Consider the following 26,804-nt stretch of genomic DNA (forward strand, 5'->3'; position numbering starts at 1 on the left):
TGCCGTGTTCGAGCGCGGCGTTACCGCACAACGCTGTCGGCTCTCACTGCCCTGTGCCAGGGCAGGGTCAGGCTGGTGTCACCAAACCAGCACAGCTGCAGGCCCCAAAGTGCCCCTCCCTGCCAGCGGTGCCAGCGTGCCGTGGCTCTGGGGGAGCACTGGTTAATGCACGGTGGCAGGGTGTACAATCGGTATTGTATCCCAAATAGCCTCTTTGTGCAAAGTAGGTCAGCGCTTGATCAACCTTACAGATTTTTGTATAATCTCATTCCATGGGGTTTTTCAGTCAAAGAGAGTGGGATTAAGGACAAGAATAATGCAGAATCTCAAACTTCATTTTAGAAAGCCCCAAAGCCAGGATGAAATCAAGCCAAATCAGCCACCCTGTGCTGTGGTGCCTGGACAAAGCCACTCAAGTGTTTGGCACATGTCCTGTGCTGGTCTGCAGAGTAGCAATGCTCCTGCCTCTGTCTGGGTGCTCCTCCAGCACCACTGGCACTAGTCAAGAGAAGTTTTCCTTTCCATCCCTCCCTTCAGGTCACTCCTGAGAGCTTGCACTGACTGCTCCACTCCTCACCTACCCAGCCCAGCGCCACACGGAGGCTGTGTGCAGTCAGGTTGCTGCAGACAGACTTCTCTGCCTGCAGGAGTAGCTGCCAGCAGCTGCTGCTGAGGTGTGACATCCACCGAGGTGTGACATCTCCCAAGGAGCTGGTGCTCCAGTGGGGCCTGGCTGCCAGCACAGGCAGTCTGCTGGAAAGCTGCACCAGCTGTTTGCCACGGGCGGCATCACCTGCTGTGGGGAGGGACAGTGTCCTGGTGGGGACCGTGCCTGCAGCACAGGAACCCTCCCCGCGGCTCCTGCTGGAGCAGGAGGAATCTGACCCCAGGAAATAGCTTCAACATCTGCTCCCTGTGTACCTGGATGAGTTTCACCAGGTTTCCTGACACAACAGTGGCACTGCCTGCAGCTCTCCAGGCTGGAGAAGCTCTTCAGTGCTGTCCCTTGTATCTGCTGCTTCAACTGCTCAGCCCAGCCTGATGATGCTGTCTGCATCACCCAAGGCCAGGGTGCCAGCTGGGCAGCACTATGTCAGTCTTCACACCAGGCTGATGGACGGTCAGATGTGAAGTTCACATTAAATCCCAACTTGGTTTCCAGTGCTCATCTTGACAAAACAGCTGCAGCACCTCTGTCCTGCCATCCCTGTCCTGGGACATGCCACCTGCCTTGTGCCCACACCATCAGGAGCACTAATGTGCCAACAAGACAGCTCAGAGCTGGGAAGTGCTGTCAATTAAAATGTTTAAAACACTAGGAAAAAGGGCTGTGAGGAGAAAGCTGCATGTAGCCCCTCCAGACAAAAAGCTGCACATGCTCCAGAGCATCCTTATCCTCTGCTGTGGTACAGTGGGTCAACAGCAACTGTCCCCTTCAGGTGACCTTGCTGTGGTTGTGGATGCCAGCCAGGAAACACTCACTCCCCCGGAAGCGGTGCAGCCCAAGCAGCTGCATCTCCTTTTCCATCCTAGAAACAAGAGCTGGAGAGGCATCCTCCGTGCCTCCACTCCTCTGCTTCCCTCCATCCCCCTGCTCCTCTGGTACTTGGCAGCTGGTGACAGCACAAGGCAACCATGGTGGCAGGGACAGTGTAGCAGGGAGCTCATCTCGATGCCATCTGCACCTTACACAGTGACACATGAAACTTGGAATGCTCATTTCACCTGAGGGATTTCCCACCAGCACCTAGTTTGTACTGGGACACACTTCTGCAAGTATGTCCCAGAAACACCCTGGTGCAACCACACCTATGCAGAGTAAACACACAGAGAACAGGTAGAACAGGTTTGGGATCAATCTCATTTTGTTATCATTAATGAAACCAAACAGCAGCTTCCAGAATTGCATCTGTAATTGAAGTGCCATTACAGGGCTAATGCTCCAGGTACGAGCTGGATGGATTTTTCCAGAGCGCGTCAATGTGCGTTTTATGGATTCCATGAAAATGGGTCAATGAGAATTTCAAGGATTTAATAAGGCGTAATGGAATGGCTTCAGGCTATTTAAAGAAATCTATGGAGGTGACCAGGGCACAGTCTTTGGCCTGGGGTTTCACAGGACCTGGGGCAGGAGCAGTGGGATCCATACAGGATTCCTACAGTGCCTCGAACAGCTCCTTCCTTCCCTCTACCTGAGGCATGGAGAGCTGTGGATGGCATCGAGTGTAGCTGGCTTGCTTTATGTGTTATTTCTTTTAAATTCACTTTAAGCCAATGAAAACACATCCCAAACTACAAACTGAGGGTGGAAAAGGGCCAGTGGGTTATTGCTGAGGCTGGTGCTCCCTGCAGATCCTCCATGCTCATTCTCCTGCTGCCCTCACTCCTGGCATCAGCTCCTGCCTGGGCTCCTTTGCCCTCTGTCCCCTGAGACAGTGGCCACAACAAAAGAGTCAGAGAAAAAACACGAGCATATCAGCAGATGGGAGTGAGAGCCTTTAACCTTCACCAGTGAAGCTGCTGCAGACAGAAAAAGCTCTGGGGGGGCAGTACCAGACGAATCCCTGCTCTCTGCCCCACTGCACTGGCACACCCCTCACCTGCCCTGTCTAGACACCGCCAGCCCCAGCCTGGCCGAGACCATTAACTTTTTATTCGCTTCCATTCTAATCTAATTATATTTCTGTGTTCAATAGCTGTGCATAATGTTAAACAGCCTATTCCAAGTGAGCTGCAGCCAGGGAAGGCTGGAAATTTCATTTACACTGAATACATGATTCATTACAGCAGGGACTTGGGACAGAACAATTAATTCACCTGAGCACATGGCTCGAGTGGGCACCACTGCCCAGGGCAAGCTGGCACACACAGACTTTTCCTGCCAATGCTATCAGCTGTACCACCTTCAAAAGTGACAGAAGGAGGTGAAAACGGCTCAGGCCAACTCAACAAAAGAGAAGAAAATCCCCAAAGATTGTACTCTTGCAACCAGAACAACATCACTGTACTCCTTCAGTCACAGCAACACCACAGGCTGCTGGGGACTGCTCAGAGGGCTGGCTTTGCAGATCAGCAGGAGGAGAAGGAGGAGGAGGAGGGAGAGGAGGAGGACCCCAGCATCCTTGCAGTGAGCATGGAAGTGCTCATGACAGCAAACATCACCAAAGGAGCTTTCAGATTTTGGTGCATGCCAGACGTGTGGTGCTCGGACAAGGTGGACTGTCCATCATGCCACCAGAGGTTAATTACAGATCAGGCCATTTCCCAGCATGGAAATTACTGTGGCTTGTTGAGGTTTTAGAGGTGGGCTGGAACCATGGGATCAGGCTGAAGTTCAAGGCTGCTCCAGAGACCCTTTGCTTTTGAGTCCTTGTCCATTCCAGTTAGTGTGGGCCTGTCTGCAATTAACCTCCCTGGAAAAGCTGTTTGGCTCCCAGTGCCCCATCCACGGCATGAAATACGTCCAGTCACACTGCAGGAAGTGCAGATGGGGGGATGGCACCAGGCAGGGCACGGTGGGGGCACAGGATGGATGCGGGATGGACGCAGGGAGCGCGGTACGTACCAGGAAACAGCCCGCTGGCGTCTGCCCTGCCCCCAGAAGTCAAACAGGCTTCGGCCAGTCAGCAGGAGATTTCAAACCATTTCTCAGACACAAAGGCCACGGGAATAAGATGCCGGTCAGAAGAAGAGGGTCTGCAGTGAGCAGAAAGAGGGGCTTGTACACGCTGGTACGTAACACACGGTGCAAGCCGGGGTGGCCTGCTGCACAATCAGCTTTTTTACATCTCTCTAGAGTGATGCTTTGGGTGGGTCTGGGTTCACCAGGCTGCCTGGAAGTGCTCTGGGATAGTGGGTCCCAGAAAGCATCCCTGGATGGTGGAAAAGCTGTGATCTCTGCCAGCCAGACCACAGGCATTCTCAGTCAGCTGGCTGCAGTTCATATCAAACCAAGGCTTGTGAACACCCAACAACATGGTGTGACAATCCCTGCCAGCTCTCCACCTTCCAGGATGTGGAGAAACCCTGGAAAATTCAGACGAGCAGAACCCTGCACACATGCAAGAGATGCTGACTGAAAAGGCATCAGTGAAGTTGTTGGCTCCAGACCTGTCCTTGGGGCAGCCAGACATGGGCTGTGGCTTCCACACATGTTGTGGTTCCTTGAGGCTGCCTGGAGCATCAACTGCTCATTTTCTCCCTCAAAACTCTCTGCCTGGCTTCCCCTCTACCTCTGATGGCAACACACATTTACCATATGGTGAAACCACACCAGCACCCAGTGAAAGCGCTCTGGAAACAGCCTGTGGTGGGGGAAACATCACTCCCAGCCCCATCGCTCCTGATCCCCTCTGTCTGGGCAGGCAAGGGGCTGGCAGGGCACGGCCACATCCCTTGGCTGCCAGTGACGCTCCTTGTTAGCGCTCTGCCGTCATTTCACAGCAGCCAAACGCTTCATTTGGCTCTCGCCGCCTGCTCCTCCATTAATCACCCGCTCGTTTGCAGCCCAGCAGCTTTGCCGATGCCACTGAGGAGACAGCACGGGCGCTGGAAAAATGGCTCCAGTGGCATTTTATGTGCTGGCAGCAGCAGCAGCAGCAGCTGGGAACTGAACACCGTGTGGTGCTGAGCTCGCCCAGCCCTGCAGGACTGCTGAGGCACCCACCCAACCTCATCCCAGTGAGCACCCAAGAGGAAGGTGGTTCTGCCAAACGCTCCAAGCACATCACCCCTGAGCACCAGGGACCCCATCAGCACAGCAGGATGGCGCTCCTCACCCACTGGAGAACACGGCGCCACCTCACCTGTTTCCATTGAAGGTTGTTTTATAATCCCCGGGCGAGTGCAACGTGTCCTCTGCGTAGACGGGCACGGGCGTCCGGACGCACTCGTGGGAGCACTGCAGCGTCTCGTTGTAGGCGGTGAAGATGTCGAGGGCGCTGGGCACGCGAGCGGGGGCGAAGTCAGTCAGGTTCTGGCAGCTCTCCTCCTGCTGGTCCAGCTTGCGTTGGTGGCTGTTGCGCCGTGGGCGCCCGCTCTGCGCGCAGCTGGGCGGGGGGGAGAGAGAATCAGACAATTGTGGGTGGGATGGGTTGGAAGGGACCTTAAAAACCCTCCAGTTCCACCCCCCTGCCATGGGCAGAGATGACTTCCACTAGATCAGGTCTTGATTGGTCTCTGTCCAACCTGGTCTTGGACACCTCCAGGGATGGGGCAGCCACAGCTGCTCTGGGCAGACTGTGCTATGGCCTCACCATCCTCACAGGGCAGAAATCTCCCCTAAGGTCTAATCTAAGTCTTCCCTTTAGTTGAAAACCATTCCCCTTGTCCCATCCCATTATCTGTCTGTGACCTCCATCATTTTTGTAAGTCTGTGATGGCCTTAAAAGCTAAAACAGAAGGGACAGGAGGCACAGTGTATCCCTGAAACTTGGCATGGGAACTGACCTGATTGACCAGTCATTACAGACTGCTCAATATTATATTAGAATTCAGAAATTCCGATTCCAATTCAGAATTGGAAAGATCAGCCACAAGCAGTCATTTGGCTCCGTGCTTTTTTTTAATAATCAAATTTACATTTTAGACACAAGCTTTTTCCCATCAGAGGAATGACATAATGAGTCACACATTTGTACCTGCAGGAAGCAAAAGCCTTTTCTTAAGTGAAAATATGTAGGTGAGAACAATGCAGTGAAATCCTTTCCATTTGGGAGACACCAACAGGTTGGAACTTCTCAGGATAAATGAGCTCAGGACCTGGTGTGACACAGCAGAGGGATGGCTGGCAGGGCAGCCCTGCTCTCCAGGGGCTCCTCCAGCTCTAGAGGCTTCATCAGGATCTCGTGGCTGCACAACACTTCTGGCTCAGCACGTCAGAGATGAGGAGAACCCCAGCTCGCAGGAGCCGCCCTCAATCAGCCTGGTCCTATTTCAGGGTCTAGACACTGATTTAATTAAGATGCCACTTTTTCCAGATGGGATTGACAGCGCCTTGCAGGATGCTGGAATTTTGGGAGGTGGCAGCTCCGAGGGCGGTGGGAGCTGGGGATGCCAGCACTGTCTGTGGAGGGGCAGTCCTGGGGACAGAGTGTGGGGCTCTGCCAGGAGCAGTGCTGGCCGGGGTGGCAGCATCTGCCAGCAGCAGGCACTGCCAGCTCCGCTCCGGTTGATGCAACCAAAGGAGACAGCCCGAAACCAACTGCTGTCTCCCCACGTGTGCAGGAGGAGCAGTGACAAGAAGGACTGCTTGGCATGCAGCCATCACTCACCCATCCTGCTCGAGGGGGACAAGTGCCAGCTACAGGACAGGGACAGCGTCTGTGTCCCCGCTGGGGTCAGGGCCAGAGCGTGTGATGTGGGTCAGCCCTGCCACAGAGCACCCACACACACCCCAGGGTCACCCAGTAAAACAAGGCAGTTTGGTTCTGGGTTGAGCAAACTCCCAGGTACTGTTTCTTCACCTGAGTGGTGCCCACACTCCCCTGCTGAGGATTTTCTCTGGTGATTTCTCAATTTCACTTACTGTAAAGCATTTCCATTCTATACTGCTCACTGGATTTATTTTTTCCCCTTTTTGGCTTCAGCACAGTCACTGAGCTGTTCTGCCAAGCTGTGGTCAGCCGGATCAATGACTCGTACCGCTCACTGCTGCGACTGGAGACAAATCCCACAAGTGTTTTATAAACTATTTTCCCTGCTCCTTCACTGAGACACTGTGGCAACCAGGGAAGTTTAGTGAATTAAATCCCACTTGAGATACAGGAGGGAGCGTCACTGGCTGCTCCCCAAAGCAAAGCAGTGGGGTCAGAACCTTGCAGTCAGCTGCTGCTGACTGCTACAGCTTTGCCAAGATGAAGATGCCTCCATAGCCCTGCAAAAGGCTTCTCCTCTCATCCCATCTAGGCTCCTCATCAGCCCGGTGTTGTAATTGCCTCCTGGCTGCAGGAATTGATTTGCTGCAGCACCCCCGCACAGCTCGGCCAGGCCAGAGGGGAGAGGCACCGGCCGCTCTGCCCCGGCCCCGTGCTGCAGCCGTGTCGCTACGCCAGCAAGGCTGACCTCAAAGTAGGCCAGTTTTCCTGGGAAAATAGGTAAAGTGAGGAGTGCCTGGAGCGAAAGCTAACCTATTTTGCCATACGCCCAGCCACACTGGGAGAATAAATGGGAGCAAATGAAGCTGGAGGAGCACACCAGTGCCCTGGGGGTTGGGGCAGGCTTCAAACCATGGCACCCGAGGAGCTTTGAAAGTGCCCTTCTGTCCCTGGGGTCCCAGGGAAGGGCAGGAGATGCAGCTACCTTTTGCCAAGACAGGCTGGGGGTTTTAGGAGCAGCATCAAAGCTCCTTAGGGAAGGCAGTGGAGGAGCTGCTGCCGGCACTGGGCAGATCCTGGGAACACCCACTGTGGCCCAACACACGGCTCTGACCCCTCCAGGTGGCATCGTGCTGAGGCACACAGCTCCAGAGCAGCAATGTGCACGTGTCCCATGAGACTTGTCCACCCGACCCCAGGAACATCCTGGTCCCCAAAGCCACTGGTCAGTGTGAGTGGAGTGTGAGGTAAGGAAGCTGCGGGGGCGCAGCCGAACCCTCCATCAACCTCACACACCCTTTGGTGTAAACCCCCCATTCTTTCCTGCAATGCCTTTCCAAAACTATCCTGGCAGGTGCCACGGGCTTTGGCACCTGCAGTAGAAAGGGCACCTCCATCCCCACCCTGTCCCCACCCCATGCCACCCCCCAGGCCAAGCAGAGCAGCAGGGACCTTACCAATTTTTTAAGACAAGAGTTGTTATCAGCGCAGCTATGACCATGATGAGGGACACTGTAATAGTGATTATCTGATGAACTGCCAGACCTGCAGACAGAAGAAAAGAGACAGTGGGGATGGGAACTGTGGGGACCCCAGCAGAGTCCCCCTCCCCACTCACCCCCCACCATCCCCTCCCAGCCCTTTACAGCGCCGGGCCACACACAGCCCCCGGCAGCGGTGCCGCAATCCTCTCTCCTCCCTTACACAAAATAATCTGTAAGCCAGGCTCCTCATTTCCTATCCTCTCAAGTATGTTCCTTGTCAGCCCGAATTAGGCACGAAGAACGGAAGAGAAGTGAAGACGTCTCCCCTCTGGGATGGAAAGGGAGACGAGCGCAGCCTTGCACTGGGTGCGGGATTCACCAGGGATAATAATTACAGCACTGACGGCTGCTCGCTTTGCAGGTTGGGTGGGTTCATTTCCCCCTCTTCACCTTCCACGGGGTATCATTTTGGCTCGTGGATCATTCCTAATGAGCAGTTTGGAAACAAAAGCAGCTCGCTGTACACTATGTTTGTGATTTTGTGCTGCCTTACAGTTGCAATTTCATAATGAAATGATTTTTCCTGGCTGCAGCCCAAGGATGTGCTATTTTTCACAAACAGATGTTGCAGCTCCTGATGGATGGTAGTTTTAATAAATAAATAAGTCTTAGAATGACAGGAAAATAAGCAGTTTTATATATATATCTGTATCCATCTGTGGCAAGGATGGTGCCAGTGCCAGGGCCACGGCTCAGCTGAGCTGGGGGCGCCTGGGGGCCACTGGGCAGCACTGGGGCAGGATTCCCTTGTGGCCCCCGTGCTGGCAGGGTGGGCAGCAGCCAATCCCAACCAGAGCCAGAACTCACACCTTGGTTGCTCCACCTCTGGGTTTCATCACCCAGGGGAATTCACAGGGAAAATGCCACAGCGGGAGACACCCCACTCCCAAAGGTGAGGTGCACAGAAATACTTCTGTGTATCATGACACCACACTACGAGTTCCCAGAGGGTGGTGGCGATGGCAGCGTGTCCCGACGGGCCCGAGCAGCGCGGTGGCAGCTCATGCCCACGCGTGCCAGGTTAGGAGTGACGCCCACCCCGGCAGCAGCCAGCCCGGCCGCATCCCGCACGGCAGGCTTGGAGCAGCTCCCAGTGGGACGCTGCTGAAAAAGATAAAAGGAAAGAGTCTAAAAATAAAATCAAACCAGCCCAGTGCCCGATTCCTTTGAAAACAGAAGTGGAGTCGGGGATGAGACCTTCCTCAGCACTGGGAGCTGAGGCAGTGGCAGCAGGGCCGCGGGAGAACCTAACGATGCAATTAATCCTTGCATTTACGTAATGGGAAAGGCACAGGCAGAACAGATTGCAGGTGGCTGAGCACTGGTAGGGATGGCAGCTCCTCAGAGCAGGACACATGGATTTTAAGAAAGGCTGGATAATTTTAGACTCCATCACACACATAAGTTGCCATATGTACCGGCACAGCAAAGTTCCTTTGCATCATGTATTAATTCTGCACCAGAAGCCAGGGGGATTTCAAGGGGACAGGAGATCTTTGTCTCAGTGGTGGTGTTGGACACAGGGATGGGACTCACCTGTGATTCTCTGGCTCCCGGGGAAGCCCTATAGCAATACCTGCTGCAATAAGCACTACCAGGTCTTTATTCTTAATTTACAAATATATCAAATCTTTTCCTCTCAGCCCTCAAAGACTGTAGGGCCATATGGAGACAGACCAAGCAAATATCCAATCTATGAGGGGTTGGGTTAATAGATGGGGCACCCTTTGAGAGGGGAATGTCCTGTAAGGGACAAAAAGTACCCTGGGGGGTCAGGTGAGATATACAGACATGCTGCTGAGGGCAAAGCAATATTTTAGACACAACCCTGGAAACCAAATTTGGTGGAGGAAGGGGACTTGGAAGATAAAATCAATAGCTCACAGAGCAAAATCCTCCTCCTCTGGTGTAGGAAGCTGCCAGGCACAGGCATAACTCCCCATGAGAGCCTGTGCCCCCAGAGAGAGAGAGACCCTGGGAGCAGGAATTACAGCGCCTGGGCTTTGTTTGCTCATCTCCACGGAAAAGCTCTGATCCCAGCGGGTCACGGAACCCGGCGGCCACGTAATTACATGTTATTAACCGTGGAACCAGGGAGCTGCAGGGAGGGCAGCGGCAGGGAGGGACACCCAGCACCAGCCCCCGCACCTGCAAACGCCTCAGCCCTGCGAGGGCTCCCCCTGCCAAGGCTTTTACCAGGCAATTTGACGCAGTGACCATTTAACTAGAGGGTAATTACAGGAGAAGTATTTAATGGAACCGAAAGTGTGTCCAAGCCGCTGCGCTTCTGCTAGTGCAGCAGAATTCCGCGTGCCGCCTGCCAGGAGGGAAAGCTCTTCAAAGGCGCTCTCTGAACCCTCGGAAATGCTGAAATATCTCTGGGTTTTTCCACTCTTGTGCCGTGCGTGTGCACTACGCTCTCACTGGGGCCTCTAATCCCCCTGATGGGGGGAGAGGGGCCACAGAATCCCAGCGGGCAGCACAACCCAGCTCCCGATTCCCCACATCCCGGGCAAAACCCCAATCTTCTCAGAGCAAGCCAATGCCAGGGTTTTTTTTTATCTGTTATTTTAAAGACCATATATTTGTTGCTGAGATGAAAGTGCTGAGGTTTGGCCTTTCTGGCCACCTTTTGAAACGGCTCCCGGACAGCTCTGCATCAATGGAATTAATTCCATGAGAAAATCCATTTGAGACTAATGTCTTGCTACTGCAGGAGCGCGCAATGGCAGCGAACAGGAGATATAAGCTCTTAATTAAAAACAAAGAGAACCTCTATCCCCCAAGGCCTTTATTTCAACAGCTCTGGTTAGGGAGCCTGTATTTTTCATTTTCCCAATAAAAACAGCTACGAGCTGCAACTCTTTGAAGACCCTTGTCAAGGCCTTGAAGCTGCATAAAATTAGAAAAATGAGAAAACAGCTCTATTTTATTTAAAAGGGAGAAAACTGGAGTTACTCGTATGGGCGAGATATGGTTAGCCCCAGTGTCTTCCCACTCATATGCTGTCTGGATCTCCCTCTCCTCAACATCCCATCCTCATCCCTGCCACGAGTCTCCTTCCTCTGTTCTCACATGCCCTGAGCACCAGGATGCCAGTGCCTCCTCCTGAGCATTGTGAAGAAGCTGGGGAAAAGCGGCTGGACTCCAGAGGCTTTACGGCTTCCCCAGCCATCAGAAATCACATCTGAGCCCCAAAAACCTCATCTCCTGATAAAGCTGCTTGTGGACAGAACAATTCAATCAGGAGCGTGGTGTGGCCTCCCTGCTGCCACCGCCGGCCTTTCCCAGGGGGGATCAGCCAGATTTGGCCGTAATATGAACCTACTGCTGGTTAATAGCTTGTGAGGAAAATAATTTACAAAAGCCACAAGGGTCTGATACAGGGGAGGAGACACAGTAGAAGCCTTTTTGAAAAGCCTTTTTACACTACACAGTTCCTCTGTTGCCGGATTCATGGCACCACAAACCGCCTCAGGTCTGCTCTTCCCAAAACCTTCTTGCTGGCACATCTGGGGTCAGCAAAACTGCTTGGTTTTCCACCTGGTAAATCAGTGATCTCTCTGAAACCTAGCCCAGGGAGGGTTAGTCATCCTGAGGTGAAAACACAGCTTTTCAGCAAAAAAAACCACACAAGGTTCCTGGTAACTTCCTGGTATTTTGAGCTGGACAGATGAAAGAAGGAAAACATCCACCCGCTGCTGCTGCTGCCGCGAAATGTTCTTGCCAAGAAGGAAAATCCTGGAGGCTTATGCTAAAGAGACTGGGACTTATCTTCTCAGGTGTTATAGCAAATATCACCGAGAAATAAATACTTGGAGAGCAGCAGAGGAGAGTTTCTGGCTCAGTGATACGCACGTGGGAGGATGTGCACAGGCACGTTCGCCATCCGCACATCCGGGAGTGTCCCGTCAGCTCAGCTGATGGCCACGCTTCTTCCTTGCTTCCACCATCATCCTCCACCCTTTAGGAGAACTGCAGGAGATGCACAGCCCGACAAGGGACCCTTTGGGCAGCTCCTAGGAAGGGTAACCGGTGGTGCCAGCCCAGGGGACACCATGCAGCTCCTTCACTCCTCTCTGTCCCCCAGCTGCAGCATCTCCCCACACCTCAGCACGGCGGATCAAAGAGGCGGCTCCATCCTCTCTGCCCAGGCTTTTCTTTTAAACACATTTTATCTTTAATTAATTCCTTTGAAGCCTTTTTGCATCTACTATCTCCTCGCCTCTGGCACCCCTCTGCCGCACCCTCTTTCTGGAGGCAGGGTCATCACCAGTGGGAAGCAACACCTCTATTACTATTTATTCCTGACACATTGCCGGCTGGAGGTGGGAAGGGGGGTGGTGAGTGGCCTGGGGGCACCAGCAGCTCAGATCCAGCTGCCAGCACCCACATGGCCCCCACCTTCCCCCAGGAGAACCTCAGCCCTGGTGAAGGAGTGCCACAAGCTCACAGAGCACGGTGCCAAATGCACCGCGACCGGCCATCAAACACCGCTAAGAGCAGCAGACAGCACATGGAGTTTTCTGCCTTATAAAGCACTTAAAGGTTTAATTAAAGACAGCTTTATCTTAAAGCTCCTGAAAGGAGCCTCGGACAAACCAGTGAGTGCAATTCCTGCCTTGCTCTGACAGCTCTGATTCATTCCACTCTTCTCTGCTTTGGCTGAGGCTGCGGGACCTGGGGATGATCTGCCGTGGTGGAGGAGCCCAGCCCACGTGGAGAGTGCCCAGTGAAAGCTCCTCACAGCCCTTCCCACTTACAGCATGCTGGAATTTTAATTATTCCTCTTTTCCCACTCCAGAGTAAAATGATTATGACAGCCCTGAAGAAGGAAGCACATTTTTGAAAAGCACAAGCATAAACTACGCCTGGGTGAACATCTTGCATGCCCAGCTGATGCCAGCAGTGCTGTGCTGTGCAGCAGGGGTGGCACTGGGACAGGAACACTTGAGCCTCAGGTCACTGAACCCCCACAGCAGCACCCACTAGGCCAGGGCACGCCTCTGCTCTCATCTCAAGCATTACCTGCCATCACTCCTCTGCTGCCTCTCCTGCCTATAAGCCGAGTAATTCCTATTCCAGGGGAATTTCTTTAAGCTTGTTTTTGCTGTCAGCGATTCACGGAGGCATTGTTTCTGCCTTTTTTCTCTCGCTCCTCAGCGAGGAGGAAGGGGGGCGAGAGGAAGATCTGACAGAGCAGAGCTGCTCCCATTGCTCATCTCAGTGAGCACTGCTGCCTCTGCTGAAGTGAAGTGATTCTTTTAACCACCCTGTGTGCATCCCAAGGACTCCACGGTCCCACAGAATCACCAGGAACCCAGAGGGGTACAGTGACAGCACAGGAGGGACATGGGGGCAGCAGCACAACAGCAGCCAGCTGCTCCAATGGAATTGAGTGTGGGGGATCTGCATGGCTCCAAGAGCCCTGGGACAGCTCTGCCAGCTCCTGGAGTGACCCCAGCTCCTGTGAGTGCCACACACAGGTGGTTCCACCCTGACCCCCCGTGTGCCAGGGCTCAGCTGAGGGAGCACAGGCAGCAAGAGCAGCATCGCACCCACTCCGGGCTCCCGTCAAGGCGCCTCACCGGACAGGGACTGGCAATGCTCACTGAGGAAAATAAACCGTACAGGCGAGTTACCTCATCCTCATTTGTAGCCATATGTTTTTCCCAGCAGAGAACAAACACTTCCAGCCGCTACAGCTTATATAACAGAGCGGAGCAGGGCTGGGAAACTGCACAGCTTCGCACAGGCGCCGCACCAGCAAAACTGGCACGGGCACGGACCCTGCTTTGAGACAGAGTTGGCTGCTTGCTCCCAAAATGCTGTCCCGGGGCATGGCAGGGGCATGGAGCACCCTCTGCGAGCGTACTGAGAGATCTCTTGGGTGCTCAGCCCCAGCACTGGAAGGAAGAGTGCATCTGGAGCCCAGGAGCTTTTCAATTGAGGGCGGACAAGCTGGGATCAAACAGGGCCTTTAGACCCGGGAAGGAATTTATCATATTCACTGCTTGAAGAGAAGTTAATTAGCAAAACCTCCGATCCTGGAGAAAGCCCCTAATGAGAGCTAAAGCCTGCAAATTAAAGCAGTTGGCCCCCTGGGAGCTGCCGGGGCTGCAGCTCCCATCGTTCTGCGGCCACGCAGGACAGCAGTGGTGGCACTGGTGGGTGGGTGGCATCACTGTCAGCTCAACTTCGCCTAAACAAGGCAGCCCACTCCAATAAGTCCCAAAGTCCCAGCACATGCCAGGAGCCATCCTCCCACAGCTGGTGCCGGCAGAGGGACTCTTGCAGCTGGCTGATGGCAACAAGTCCCCCAGACCCCACCCTCCTGGACTGGATGATGCCACTGAGGCCAGAGGCACTGACCAAGGCAGGCCTGGGGAGACCAGGCTCCTGCTCTCATCATGCAGAGAGCAGCAAAAGCTACAGCCCTTATCGATACTCCCTTGCTGATCTATCCAGCCAATTCCAGCGTTTTGTAAAAGGTGTGTAGGCTGGGAGTTAATTTTTGGCTATAAATAACTCCTTTAAATCAGGAACAACATCCTAGTTGCATCGTCTCTTTCTGCCAAGCAGGGCAGGCTGGATAAATTAATTGGGATTAAGATTAGACCATAAAATTCCTTTTCATTTCGACTAGAAAATCGCAGTGGGCTCAAAAGCAGTCGATGCACAGTGAGTAAATTCTGTAAACTATCCACCAGTATCCCACGGTTTAATATCAGCAATAACAAATATAATTTGCAATAAATGGGAAGCAGCTTTCCCATCCATGTCCACGCAGCAGCCAGCGCTGGGGGAAGGCATTGCTGTGCCGAGCATGGTGCTCAGCGCGATTACGGGAGATGGGCTGTGGATGGAGACTGTAATGGGAAAACACAGCAAGTGGTTGGAAAACGCCTCGGATAAAAGCGATAATCAGCACTGCCGCTCTCCTCCGAGCGCTTGTTTAATGTCACACTAACTCCTGTCCCAGGCAGCGCTGGGTCTGCTCCAGCACCCGCCAGCCCTCCCGATGTCCCCGCTCCCCGGCAGACCTCACCTGTGCTGTCTCCCAGCCCCCGGGGCGGCCGAGCATCCTTTCCTCCGCTGCTGTGTCCGGCGGCCGGCTCGGCGGTGCTGGTGCGGCCGGGGCTGCTGCGGGGCACGTCCCCGGCGGGCGCGGGGGCCGCGGTGCTGGGAGGCACTCGGGGCGGCGTGGCAGCCGTGACAGCGGTGGCGGCGGCGGTGGTGGCGGTGGTGGTGGCGGCGGCGGTGGTGGTGGTGGTGGCGAAGGCGCTGGGCAGAGTGCTGCTCTCCAGGGAGTCCTCCTCGCCCGTGGGGCCCCAGACGATGACCTCGGGCAGCGCCGTGGGACGCCCGTCCCGTGGGGGGAAGCCGCGGCCGCGCAGGTGCCGCCGGCCCCTCCGGGAGCGCGGCCGGCGCAGGGGGCGCCCGGCGGGCAGGGGGGCGGCGGGGAAGGGCCGGCGGGACCGGGGTCTCTGCAGAGGGGGCGCGGGGGCGCAGGTCCAGGGGGGGCCGGGGCGTTGCAGCTCGTCCTCCCCGCTCCCCGTGCCCCAGAGCGAGCCACGGGACAGTCTGTGCCGGAGCGCCGGCCGTGGTGACAGCCTCCCCCCAGTCCCGGTGGCTGCGGGCTGGCAGCTGGCAAGGTCCATGGCTAGGTGGAACATGGCTATTAAAATCCAAGCATGGCTTCCGAGCGGGCAACCTGACCTGTGGACAGACAGGGAGAGTGTTAGAAGGGCGGTGAGGCAGCCGTGCTCTCCCTCTCAGTATGGTACACCCTAGATCTCCGAGCCCAGCCACTCAAAACATCCTCCAGCTCCACGGGTATCCCTGTCCTCCCTGGTTCTCCAGCCAGACTCCCCCAAAATTGCATCACAGGGCATGCTGCACCCCCTCCCCCTGAAAACTACCACCACCAACATGGCAGGCTGAGGATCCCCACTCCCAACCGTGACTTTTCAGTTTGTCTGGGAATAAACTGAGGATAGGTTTTACCAGGAAACACCCTGGAGGAGTGGCCAGTGCCTGCTTTGCCCAAACTCAGCCCTTCTGGGTGAATTATCCAAAGCAGACGGCCCAGCAGAGCTCCAGTAGCACAAGCTTTCACTCCAGGGACACTGAGGTGCAGGGGTGTCAGAGAGCACATCCCAAGCCCACAAGCAGCATGATGAATCCTTCAAAGGGCTGGAGCAGACGAGTCCGTGGGCTCTTGTGTTCACACATGGAGCCCATCTCCCACTGTGGCAGACACCCACGCTGCAGCAGGAACATCCTCCCACGGAGCATGGCACATCCCCTCCCACGGCGTGGGGCACCCGAGCTGAACGTGACCCTGCGGCACAGGCAGGGCAGGAGGAGCAGCCCCTTTTGCTGCCCTTTCTGCCACAGAGCAGCTGCAACACCCCTGAGCTGCTGGCGGCTTCAGCAGTTATAATTTTGCTTTCATGTCACCGTCACGTCACATCACGTCACGGCCGTCTCCCATCCCCAGTGGCTCTGCTCCCCTCATGTCTCATCTGTACTGCTGCCCCATGGAAAGTAGCAAGAAAATCTCTGATAAGCAATTTTTTGTTGCCATTCTTTCCCCATCCTGGAAAAAAAAAATCGTTAGGCCAAACCCCAAAAATCTTTACTCAATTTTACTCAGCTTTTGCACGAGAAAGACTTTTGTCAAACTCAGCACGAGTTAATGAGAGCTTTACATGGCTAAACGGGCTAATCCTCTGCAGCAGCGCCCGCACAGTCCTTGGGAGCACGACAGAATGTGCATCTGGTTGACAGAAGCATTTGTACACTCCCTCTGTGCGTGAGCAAGCAAAGCTAAAGGAGCTGACCTGGATACTCCCAGGCACAGGCTTTTTCTGCTCAGAGGATCTCTGCTTTTTTCCTAATTGGGTATTTTTTCAAAGCGTAACAACATTTATTTTGGGGAGGGAGAAGGCAACGCAAGGAAACAGCGCAGAAGGAGAAAGGGAAGAGCCAGAAACAGACAACAGAAACCAAAATAGTTCAGGCTGGGGGAGGAAGGATTTCAAGGCTTCAAAAAAACCACAAACCACCCAAACCGTGGTGGTGGTGGTGGGTTTTTTTAGAGGCCGACAGAGTGGTGGCAGCACGAAGAGTGTCCCCCACGTGCTGTAGGCAATGCTGTGCTTCCACTGGTGAGGAGCCACCAGCTCATGCTCCTGCCAGATCATCAAGCACAGACTCACCTTTGCAATGCTCAGGATCATTCCTGTAGCACGTCAGGCTTGATCTCAGCCTCTGCCCAACTCTGCAACATCACCTGTAACGTCTCCTTGCAAGGAAGGAAAGGTGCTGGGCACCTCCTGATATGTCACTCACCCCAGGTGCCACCTCAGACCTTGTCCCCTTCCCAGCTCTCTGTATTGCTCACATTCAGAACTTTTATGAACAGCTGCTGAACAGAGCAAGGCAAGATGTGCCCAGCTCAAACTTGGTGCTTGCTGCATCCCAGCCATTGCCTGGAAACTTCTGAAAGACAAAATGCCGGTCCTTGGTGCTTGAGATTGGCAGCTCACAGGAAAAACAGATATTCCCCCTGCTTCCATCTCCTCCTGTCTCCTTGTGACATTTCAGGCTGCAGTGATGGCAGCAGGAACTTGCAGGGGCTTGCTCCTGCAGAACCTGCCTGACATGGCTGCATCATTCACGGCACCATCAGGAGGATGTGTGGGCAGAGGCAACATCCAGCCCTTGTCTTCCCCTGGGTCACGCTGGAAACTTGTGTCTCAGCACGGCCAGGCAGCGCTGGTGACACTGAGCACCAGTGTCCCTCACTCCTGCCACTGCTCCCCAGGCCAGAGGGATGGGATGGGGATGGACACAGTGGGGACACTCAGATGGGGCAGATTCCACTCTGCCCCGAGGACACCAACATCCCTCCAAGCGATGCCACCCAAGGGACTATCACCCCAGGAGTGTCCTCCTGGCCATCACACACGTCCCCAGGAGATGGCTTCAGGGACACAAGCAGCGTGTCCGGTTACCTCGGAGGAATTTCGCGTGGCACGCGATCTTCTGAGGGCTTTGCAACAACAGATAAGAGCAAGTGTCCTTCAGAATAAATAGCAGCGTGTAGGAGTTGCCGTTGTCCTGGCAACGCAGCGTGATGTGCCCGGCGCGGCGGCGGGGATGGATGCGGGGATGGATGCGAGGATGGATGCGGGGATGGATGCGGGGATGGATGCGGCAGCGCGGCCAGAGGCAGGACCACCCTGCCCTCCCCTGCCACCCCCGCCCCGCACCAGCACCCTGACAAGGCTGGCAGAGCGGGTGACACGTCCCGGAGGACACCCAGGGAACGGCGATACATCCCGCCCGGATCTGCTGCCGCCTTGTCCTTGCCCCAGAAAACCTGGGCTGTCCCAGGAGAGCTCTCTGCGGCTGGCACGGCACGGCACGGCCCGGCACAGCGCCCCGGGAGTCCCCGCGCCTCCGCCTCCCTGCCTGAACAGGCAGGAGAGCACCGCGCTCCTCTCGGGAGCGCCAGCACAAAGTCACCGCTGCTCGGAGGCCGGGAGGGCGTTCCTGCTTTGCCGAGCATCAAACAGCTCCAGCACCTCGGCAGTGGCAGGAGTTGCTCCTCTGGGACAGCAGAGCGGAGGCACAGGACCCTGTGCTGCTTCCAGTGCCTGGAAAACTCGCTCACTGCACCCAGGGAGGGGCTCTGGAGTAGGGAAGGGAACAACACATCATCCAGAGCCACACAGAGCATCCATCTGCCTCAATTTGGGGACACAGAGCCTGCCCTGGCTGGGGGTGCACGTGGGATTCACCAGGCACGGCTGTGGTTACGCTCCTCATTCGGGAATGAGGGCTTTGATTATTCCTCACCCCCCTACAAGCACACACAACCTATTTTGCAAATTTGAGGAGCGTAGGCAATTTTCACATTACTTCTTTTCCCATCTTGGAGGTGAATGGGAATGTTATCCCAAAATACTGTTCCAACTCCAGGAAAAACTCAGTAAAATTCCAAAACTGGGTTAGATAAAGAAACACAGAGTGGATATATTTGAGAAAATGAAATCCTGTCCTTGATCTCCTCATCCAAGGCCTTGGCTCCCACCAGCCACAAATCTGCTCCCTGGGCTCCATGGTGGTGGGGCAGCCGTGCTCACACACAGGAAATGGAATTCCTACAAATATTTACCTGCAAGAAGCACGAGGGCAGATTTCAAGGGAACTACTGGGCTAATGAGATGGATCAGGCACTCCAGGACTATTTCCTGAGCCCATTCCGGTTCCAAAGGTGATGGAACAGGGAATGTTGCACTGGAGCCACCACAGCCTCCCCATCTAACACACCTTCCAGAAATCCTCTGCTGTATGAAACACCTTCTTGAGTCTTTCCAGGTGCAGCCATGTGCTTTGAAGAGGAGGACAGTTGGCAGTTGAGAGAGAGATTAATTTCAAGGATGCTGGAGGATGTCCATGGTCCATGGACATGGTCCTCAGGAATGGGGAAGAGGTTGCTGTGGAATTTGGCTGCTCCCCCCACTGCACACAGGGCACCAAACAACCTCCATGTGCAGGGAGGGAAAGCAGGAGCATCCAGGATGGAGCAGGACAGAGTAAACCCTAACCCAGTCCTGGAAACCCTCTGGGGTGGCAGTACCTCAGGCAACCCTGGTACTGCAGACAGGACATGGATTAATCCAGTGCACCTGCTGTGCTCCCAGAGCCCCCTGGCTCTGGTAATGTGTCTGAAAATTAACTGGGATCACGGCTCTGACAAACATCAAAACACCACCCGTCAGCACTAACCCACTTCCCCAAAGCCTCAAAGGCTCACTTGAGTGCAGTCCCTTTCATAAGGTCCTTTTTTGCTCTCCAGCATCAGCCCCTTTCTCCCGTGCCTGTGGAGACACTTCACAGGAGCATTAACTGTAGAATAGGCTGATTTTTAATGCAGAATTATACAAATGGAGCCATTCTTCCATTTCATGCCTCCTGTTAGGTAATCTATCGGTATTGCACAGGGAATCAAGGTTATGTCCTTGTTGGGGTGATTTACGAACTCTGAGCGTTTCATATCTCTGAACACCAAGCAAGGCAGGGACAGAAATATTGCTGTGAATGCCTGGAGAGGAGCAGGAGCTGTGGTCACAGAGTTGGGGTGATGTTTCCTTTTCCCAGGCAAGGCAAGGCAGGAAAGCAGGCACCAGACTCTAGGAAAAGCATCCTTGGCAGTGTGGCTGCGTGTCCTACAAAGGCATTTGGAGCAGGGCGGGTTATAAGAGAATGTGCAGGAACTCACTGGCTCCATACAGAATAGAACGAGGTTGCTGCATCCCAGCGGGTGACTTTCACACTGGAGCAGGAAGAAGAGGGGAAAACTTCAGTGGCAGATACTTGGCCCACGGCTGTGTGTCCTCGCTGAGGTGGGGACTGCAGCCGCCGCCGCAGCCACTCTCCTCTCCATCCTGCTGTCCTGTGTGATGATCCCTGCAGTGCAGCGACTGTCCTTTGTTGTCACACTACCAGCCATCACCATGGAAATGGAGCATTGCCATTCTGCACTCTGGACAGGACCAGGACTCTCCCCAGGGCTGGGAGGAGGAGAGATGCACCATCCTGCATGAGGGTGGAACGGATGAGTGCCAAAAGGCACTGACACATGATCAGCAGGTGACCTTGTGGACCACTCCCATGGCATCCACCATGTCCCACCCCACACCCAGGCATCAGCAGCACCATGGAGACCTCTCTCCTGAGCCAAGTTCTGCTATGGGATGAGTTTTTCTGATCCCAGATCCAATGGGAACCAGGAACATACAACCCACTGCGCCATCTGTAGCCCAAACTTCTTCCCAGATAATTATAAATTTGTGAAAATATGGCTGCCAAGCTCTTTAAAGCCAGGACTGGGACTTAAGGCACAAAGGCTGACACACAGTAGCACCTAAGTAAATTAAATGTGCCACATCACTACCTATCTATATTACAGTCCTGAGCTTCAGGATTACCTGCTAATAAAAGTGATATTTAAAACAAGTCCTAAGTTCCTCCGCTGCCCCCTTCTCCCCACAAGTAATTAAACTGATGCCGCTTCCTGCAGCGGAGGGGATGAGATTTATCATGGAAGGAAATCAGCAGAGGGTGAAATAGGTTGAATCCTCCCTGCCATGCTGCTGTGGCCAGGCAGACAGCAAAAAACTGGGCAGGAAGGGGTTGGGTGGGGCTGGGGAGCCATGGGTCCCCCCAGGATGGAAATACCAAGATGGAAGCAGCTGGATCCATCCCTGGCTGTGCCTGGGGAGTTGTGAGAGGGGCGCAGGAGGGCGGCCGTGGCAGTGGGGAGCCACTCGCTCTTCTGCCTCTGCCTTGAGCTCACCCAGCTGCAAATAAACAATTTTACCATTTGAATAGCCGCGAGTGCGGAAGGCATAATTAATACCCAGCGGTACCATCAGCCAATGTGCTGATGCGGGAGGTGCAGCCCCTGCCAACGCCGTCAGCGCACAGCTCTGGCTGCTCCCGCCTCCAGGTCCGTCCTTCGCCAGAGGCAGAGAAAGGGCAAAGCCCCCGTGCAGGCACCTGGGGACGGTGCTGGAGCCCAGCAGTGCAGGACCTGTCTGGTGCATCTCACAGCCACACCATGGGAAGAGTCAGGATCTGGCAGAGCAACGTGGGGAAGAATAAAAAGGAGCAGGCAGAGAGCAGGCACACGTGGCATCGCTGCAAAGGCAAGAGCTGTGCCCAGTTGCTGCCAAAGTTGAGCCAACCTTTAACCCTGAGTTTTAAGTTCTGTTCCCATTTTCAAATATTTTAAGACAAAAGGCCCAGTGCCTCCAGCCAGCCTGAGGATGAGGGTGAGAGCTAACACAGCAAGCTGGCCAGCACTGTCCATTATGGTCAGCCTAGCATAGCTTGCTCTAGAAAGGGCAGGACATCTGCTTAAGAGAATTTTCCCTGGTGTTCAGGGGTTATTTCATACAGAATTTAGGTTGGGAAGCCCGGAAGTTTGCATGCATCTTCAGACAAAAACACGTCTCTTGCAAATTTCTGTGCAAGACCAGTGCTCAGTAATTTACCTGCCAGCACTCTGACAGCAGGAGCTCTGAGCCCAGTCTGGCTCCCCTGGGAAGACTCAGACTGCTGCAGGTTCATCTGCCAGCATGGCGAGACAGGTCCCAGCCAAGCCAGGGGATGAACTGCCTCGAGTGCTCCCCAAGGAGGTAAACACAGTGGCAAACTCAGGCCCTGCATCCCAGGGTACTGCTGGAGCATCCCTCCTGGCAAGGCAGAGTGTGGGTGCTCCTGCAGCATCCCTCCCACTGGGCATGGGGCAAGTACCACTGGAATATCTTCCCCCAGCAGCACAGCCTGAGTACTGCTTGAGCATCCCCCACAGTGGGCATAGCTTGGATACCACCAGAGCATCCCCTGTAATCAGCACAGCCTGGGTACCACCAGAGCATCCCCTGTAATCAGCACAGCCTGGGTACCACCAGAGCATCCCCTGTAATTGGCACAGCCTGGGTACCACCAGAGCATCCCCTGTAATTGGCACAGCCTGGGTACAACCAGAGCATCCCCTGTAACCGGCACAGCCTGGGTACCACCAGAGCATCCCCTGTAATCAGCACAGCCTGGATACCACCAGAGCATCCCCTGTAATTGGCACAGCCTGGGTACAATCAGAGCATCCCCTGTAATCAGCACAGCCTGGATACAACCAGAGCATCCCCTGTAACTGGCACAGCCTGGGTACAACCAGAGCATCCCCTGTAACTGGCACAGCTTGGGTACCACCAGAGCATCCCCTGTAACTGGCACAGCTTGGGTACCACCAGAGGATCCCCTGTAATCAGCACAGCCTGGGTACCACCAGAGCATCCCCTGTAATCAGCACAGCCTGGGTACCACCAGAGCATCCCCTGTAATCAGCACAGCCTGGGTACAACCAGAGCATCCCCTGTAACTGGCACAGCCTGGGTACAACCAGAGCATCCCCTGTAACTGGCACAGCCTGGGTACAATCAGAGCATCCCCTGTAATCAGCACAGCCTGGGTACCACCAGAGCATCCCCTGTAATCGGCACAGCCTGGGTACCACCAGAGCATCCCCTGTAATCAGCACAGCCTGGGTACAACCAGAGCATCCCCTGTAACTGGCACAGCCTGGGTACAACCAGAGCATCCCCTGTAACTGGCACAGCCTGGATACAATCAGAGCATCCCCTGTAATTGGCACAGCCTGGGTGCAACCAGAGCATCCCCCTCAGTGGGGACAGCCCAAATACCACTGGAACAGCTGCCCAATGAACACAATGCAAGTACCACCACAGAGCCCTTCCCAGCAAACACAGTGTGAGTACCACTGGAGCATCCACCCAATGAACACAGCGTGAGCACCACTGGCTCATCCCCCTCAGCACACACAGTTTAGATACCACTGGAGCATCCCTCCCAGCACACACAGTGATGGTGCTGCTGGAGCATCCCTCCCAGCACACACAGTGATGGTGCTGCTGGAGCATCCCTCCCAGCACACACAGTGCTGGTACTGCTGGAGTATCCCTCCCAGCACACACAGTGATGGTGCTGCTGGAGCATCCCCCTCAGCGGGCACAGCACGGCCGTCGCTTCCCCCACCGCCGCCGGGCCGCCCCAGGCAGCAAACACTGCGTGCATTTAGCGTGGCAGGGCTGGACAGTGGGGTGTTTCATCAACCCAGCAGCGATAACACTCGCCTTTTGTCCCTCCTGGATAAAGGGGGTTTGTGAGGACTGGCTTTCCAGCCCAAACTGGCACCTGTCGCCAACTTACCCCACTCGTCCCCCCCTCGAGTTCCGCACCAGCGCTGGGGACCAGGCAGCAGCAAGAGCTCCCGCTCAGACACAACTTGCTGGGAAGTTTCAGATTTCCAGATCCACCAAAATCTTATTGAAGAGCCACAGTCTCAAGCTCTGCTCTTGCTGATATTTAAAACAATCCATAAACCTAAGGAAATTAGGGCTTTCCCCCTCATTTTAGCTTCTACCTAAACCTCTTCACGCACATCACAGAATCGCTGCCCAGGGTCCACGTGCTGACGGTGACCAAGGAGGTCCTGGCACACGAGATGGTGCTGCCTTCTCCCATCCCCACGACAGCAGCAGAAAACACCCCCCTATGTACCAAGATCAATCTGCTGAGAGAACAGGACTGCAGCACACTTAGAAGCATGTTAAAACCAGAGCTTAGAGATCATCCCTGGTGTTAGTTAATGCTGCCCACAATAAATAAGGCCAGTGGCTGAGCTGACAGGCTCCCTGCTGTGGACACAGGCGCAGTCAGGACACCGCACTTCCCCACAGCCGCCATCCAAGGAATTTCTGCTTTCCCTGCTTTGCTCATTAATTTTCTTCCATTGCCACACATCTGCCTCCTGTACAATCAACTGCAGGATGGTCAGGCCTCCCCCTTGGATAAAAGGACTGCATTGGCGTGTCCAAGCAGGATGTAATGCCCAGCATTGTTGGTTGGGATGGAATGGGATGGCATGGCAGAAGCGAGGCCCTCCCCACCAGGATGGCAATAGTTCTGCCAGATCCCAGACCAGAACTGGAGCCTTATGAGGGGCTTTGTCCCTCTGAATACATATCCACAAAGTGATTCTAAGAGACAGCAACTTAGTCATCCCAGCCCTCAGCTCTGAAGGACCTACAGAGAGAAAAACCGTGGCACAAAGCTGCAGCTTATGCTGTCCTTTAACCCCACCGCTTTCCAGATAAATAACCCAGTGCTGATCGTATTTTCTAAATGAATGTGCTCAAGCGTGTCATTACAATGAATGCAGAAAATCCTTTGATCTAAAAAAAAAAAAAAAATTGGCTCAGTACATCTAAAGTAGCAGCTTAACAAGCTTTAAAACAAAACAATTAAAAGAGGTCTGTGGTGTCTTTGTAATACAATGTGTCTTCGTGGGAGCAGTGCATCAGATCCCACTGTGGTATCTGTATCAAGGGGAAACACCTCCAACCGTGGAACAGAGCCAGGGACAAAACACCTCATAATGGGATTTTTAATGATGCCCTCCCAAAGTGCTCCACTTTCCCAGGAGCAAAGACAAGCACTGACCCACTGGAAGCATCAGGATGACCAGCACAGCCTTTCCCCATGGCAGAGGCTGGGTGCCCACACAGGGAAGTTCAGATATCTCAGGTCTTCACTCCAGCACAACGATCTCGGGGTGGAGCTGCTCTCAATTCGCCCTGCAGTGTCTGAGATCCAAACCTGTCTTTCTCCTGGGAAGTCCCCGGCAACCCGGAGATGCACAGCCTGCCTGGAAACCTCAGCAGCCATCCTCAGGAATGAACAGAGGGAACACGCCAATAATTTCAAAAGCTCCATAAACTCTAACAGAAATGGAGAAGATGAGAGGAACGAAGACTCTGCAAGCAGAAAGAGGAACAGATGGCTTTTATGGAGCAAGAAATACAATAGGAAAAAATGGAGCAGAAGAACTCTCTTTGAAGGTGTGAAACGTCAGGAGGGAAGCCTGGAGAAAGCCAAGGCCCAGGAGCTGGGAGCTCAATGCAGGGCACTGCACTGCCCAGCTGAGGCTCTGGCTGCTGGTCCTGGGGAGCTCCTGGCCCCCCTGGTGCCCGAGACAGCAGCAGCTCTGCCCAGCCCCACCACAGGGACATCCCGCTGCCAGACAAGGGTCAGCGTGACACGCAGCATGGAGAAAGAACAGCCCAAAAAGATGATGAAAAAGCTAAGCTAAAATAGAAAGCAAAGGCAGCAGGAATGAACTCTGGGGCAAAGACTCTTGATCCTGTCACAGAGAGTTTTAAATCCCTTTTAGCACCAAGCAATTTCTTTTCCATGGAGAAGGGCTGTTCTCTCTTCCATGGCCAAATCACTGTGCAGACAGCAACCAGGCAGCTCACAGGCTCTCCCTCTGGAACCAGGGTAAATTCCTGATGGATCGAAGTGCTGATGAGGATTTGGCTCCAGGACCTCAAGAACACTGTGCCAATGGGGGCAGAGCCCCTTGGAGCCCAACTGCCAGTGTGTCAGGGATCACTGTGCTATGCATCTCATTAAAAAAACCCAATAATCTCCTTTGCAGGAAAGATTAAACTTTTGCAGCATTATCTCCAAAGGGCTGGCAGCAGGGGATGACCTCCTACATCCCTCAGTATCTCAACTTCCTTCAAAGGTACCTGTGCCAGCAGCCTTACTTCCATCCTCATCCATCAAAATTAGCAAAATTGATTTTGTCAGAGAATATGTCACTTTGACAGGAACCCAGAGTAAGTCCTGAGTGTGTCATGTCAGATGATGCCAAAGCAGAGTCTCTTACAAAGACAAGAAACAAGAAGATGAATAACTCATCCTTTCCATGAAAAACTTTGCAAGAAAATCCATGAATGACAGATACTTGTAGAAAAAAAGGTGGATTCATTTTGGGAGTTCTTTCTAAAATAACACTTGCCGGCATCTGGAATGGTCACACTTTCCCTACATAAACGCCCCGCCGCTGCGGACTCAGCCAAGCTTTGGCTCTGGCTGGGAAAAGGCAGAGCCAACCACACTCCTGGCGGGATGTGAGGCTTCATCTCCTGGCATTCATCACCCATGTTCCGGTGGGTCCTTAAGTGGATGTCCTCGTCCATGTCAATTAACTGATGCTTCATTACTCGAGCCCTGCAAAGGGAGCAGAGATGCTATCGCAGGCTCTGGGAGCAGGGCTGGGGTCACGCACGGGACTCAGGCAATTACAGAACGAGTCCCTGAGGAAGCTGTGTGTGCTTGTGCTTGCTAGGCAGGCAGTTCCCAGGGGGGACAACCTGGGCTGCCCCCGACCTTGTCACATCTTCAACCTGAATGGCGTGCAGTCAAGTGGCAACATCAATTAGCGGCGTTCGCTCTCACCGGCGCTCGAACGCTGCTGCTGAGGCTCCCCAGCTTCCCC

At 54.3% G+C, this 26,804-nt stretch overlaps 1 protein-coding gene across 1 annotated transcript in view; it reads right to left on the reverse strand.

Moving 5' to 3' along the window:
- Nucleotides 1-26,804, reverse strand: part of AJAP1 (adherens junctions associated protein 1) — a 38,328-nt gene that overhangs the window by 5,609 nt on the left and 5,915 nt on the right. Inside the window, exons 2-5 of the mRNA XM_033079320.1 lie at nucleotides 14,907-15,577; nucleotides 7,772-7,859; nucleotides 4,806-5,048; nucleotides 3,566-3,696 (exon numbers count right to left, since the gene is read on the reverse strand). Of these exons, the coding sequence (XP_032935211.1) occupies nucleotides 3,624-3,696; nucleotides 4,806-5,048; nucleotides 7,772-7,859; nucleotides 14,907-15,577 (1,075 nt within the window). The 3' untranslated portion in view covers nucleotides 3,566-3,623. The remainder of the gene's footprint in view (nucleotides 1-3,565; nucleotides 3,697-4,805; nucleotides 5,049-7,771; nucleotides 7,860-14,906; nucleotides 15,578-26,804) is intronic.

The sequence above is a fragment of the Catharus ustulatus genome, chromosome 24 (assembly GCF_009819885.2).
Source record: "Catharus ustulatus isolate bCatUst1 chromosome 24, bCatUst1.pri.v2, whole genome shotgun sequence".
Classification (NCBI taxonomy): Eukaryota; Metazoa; Chordata; class Aves; order Passeriformes; family Turdidae; genus Catharus; species Catharus ustulatus.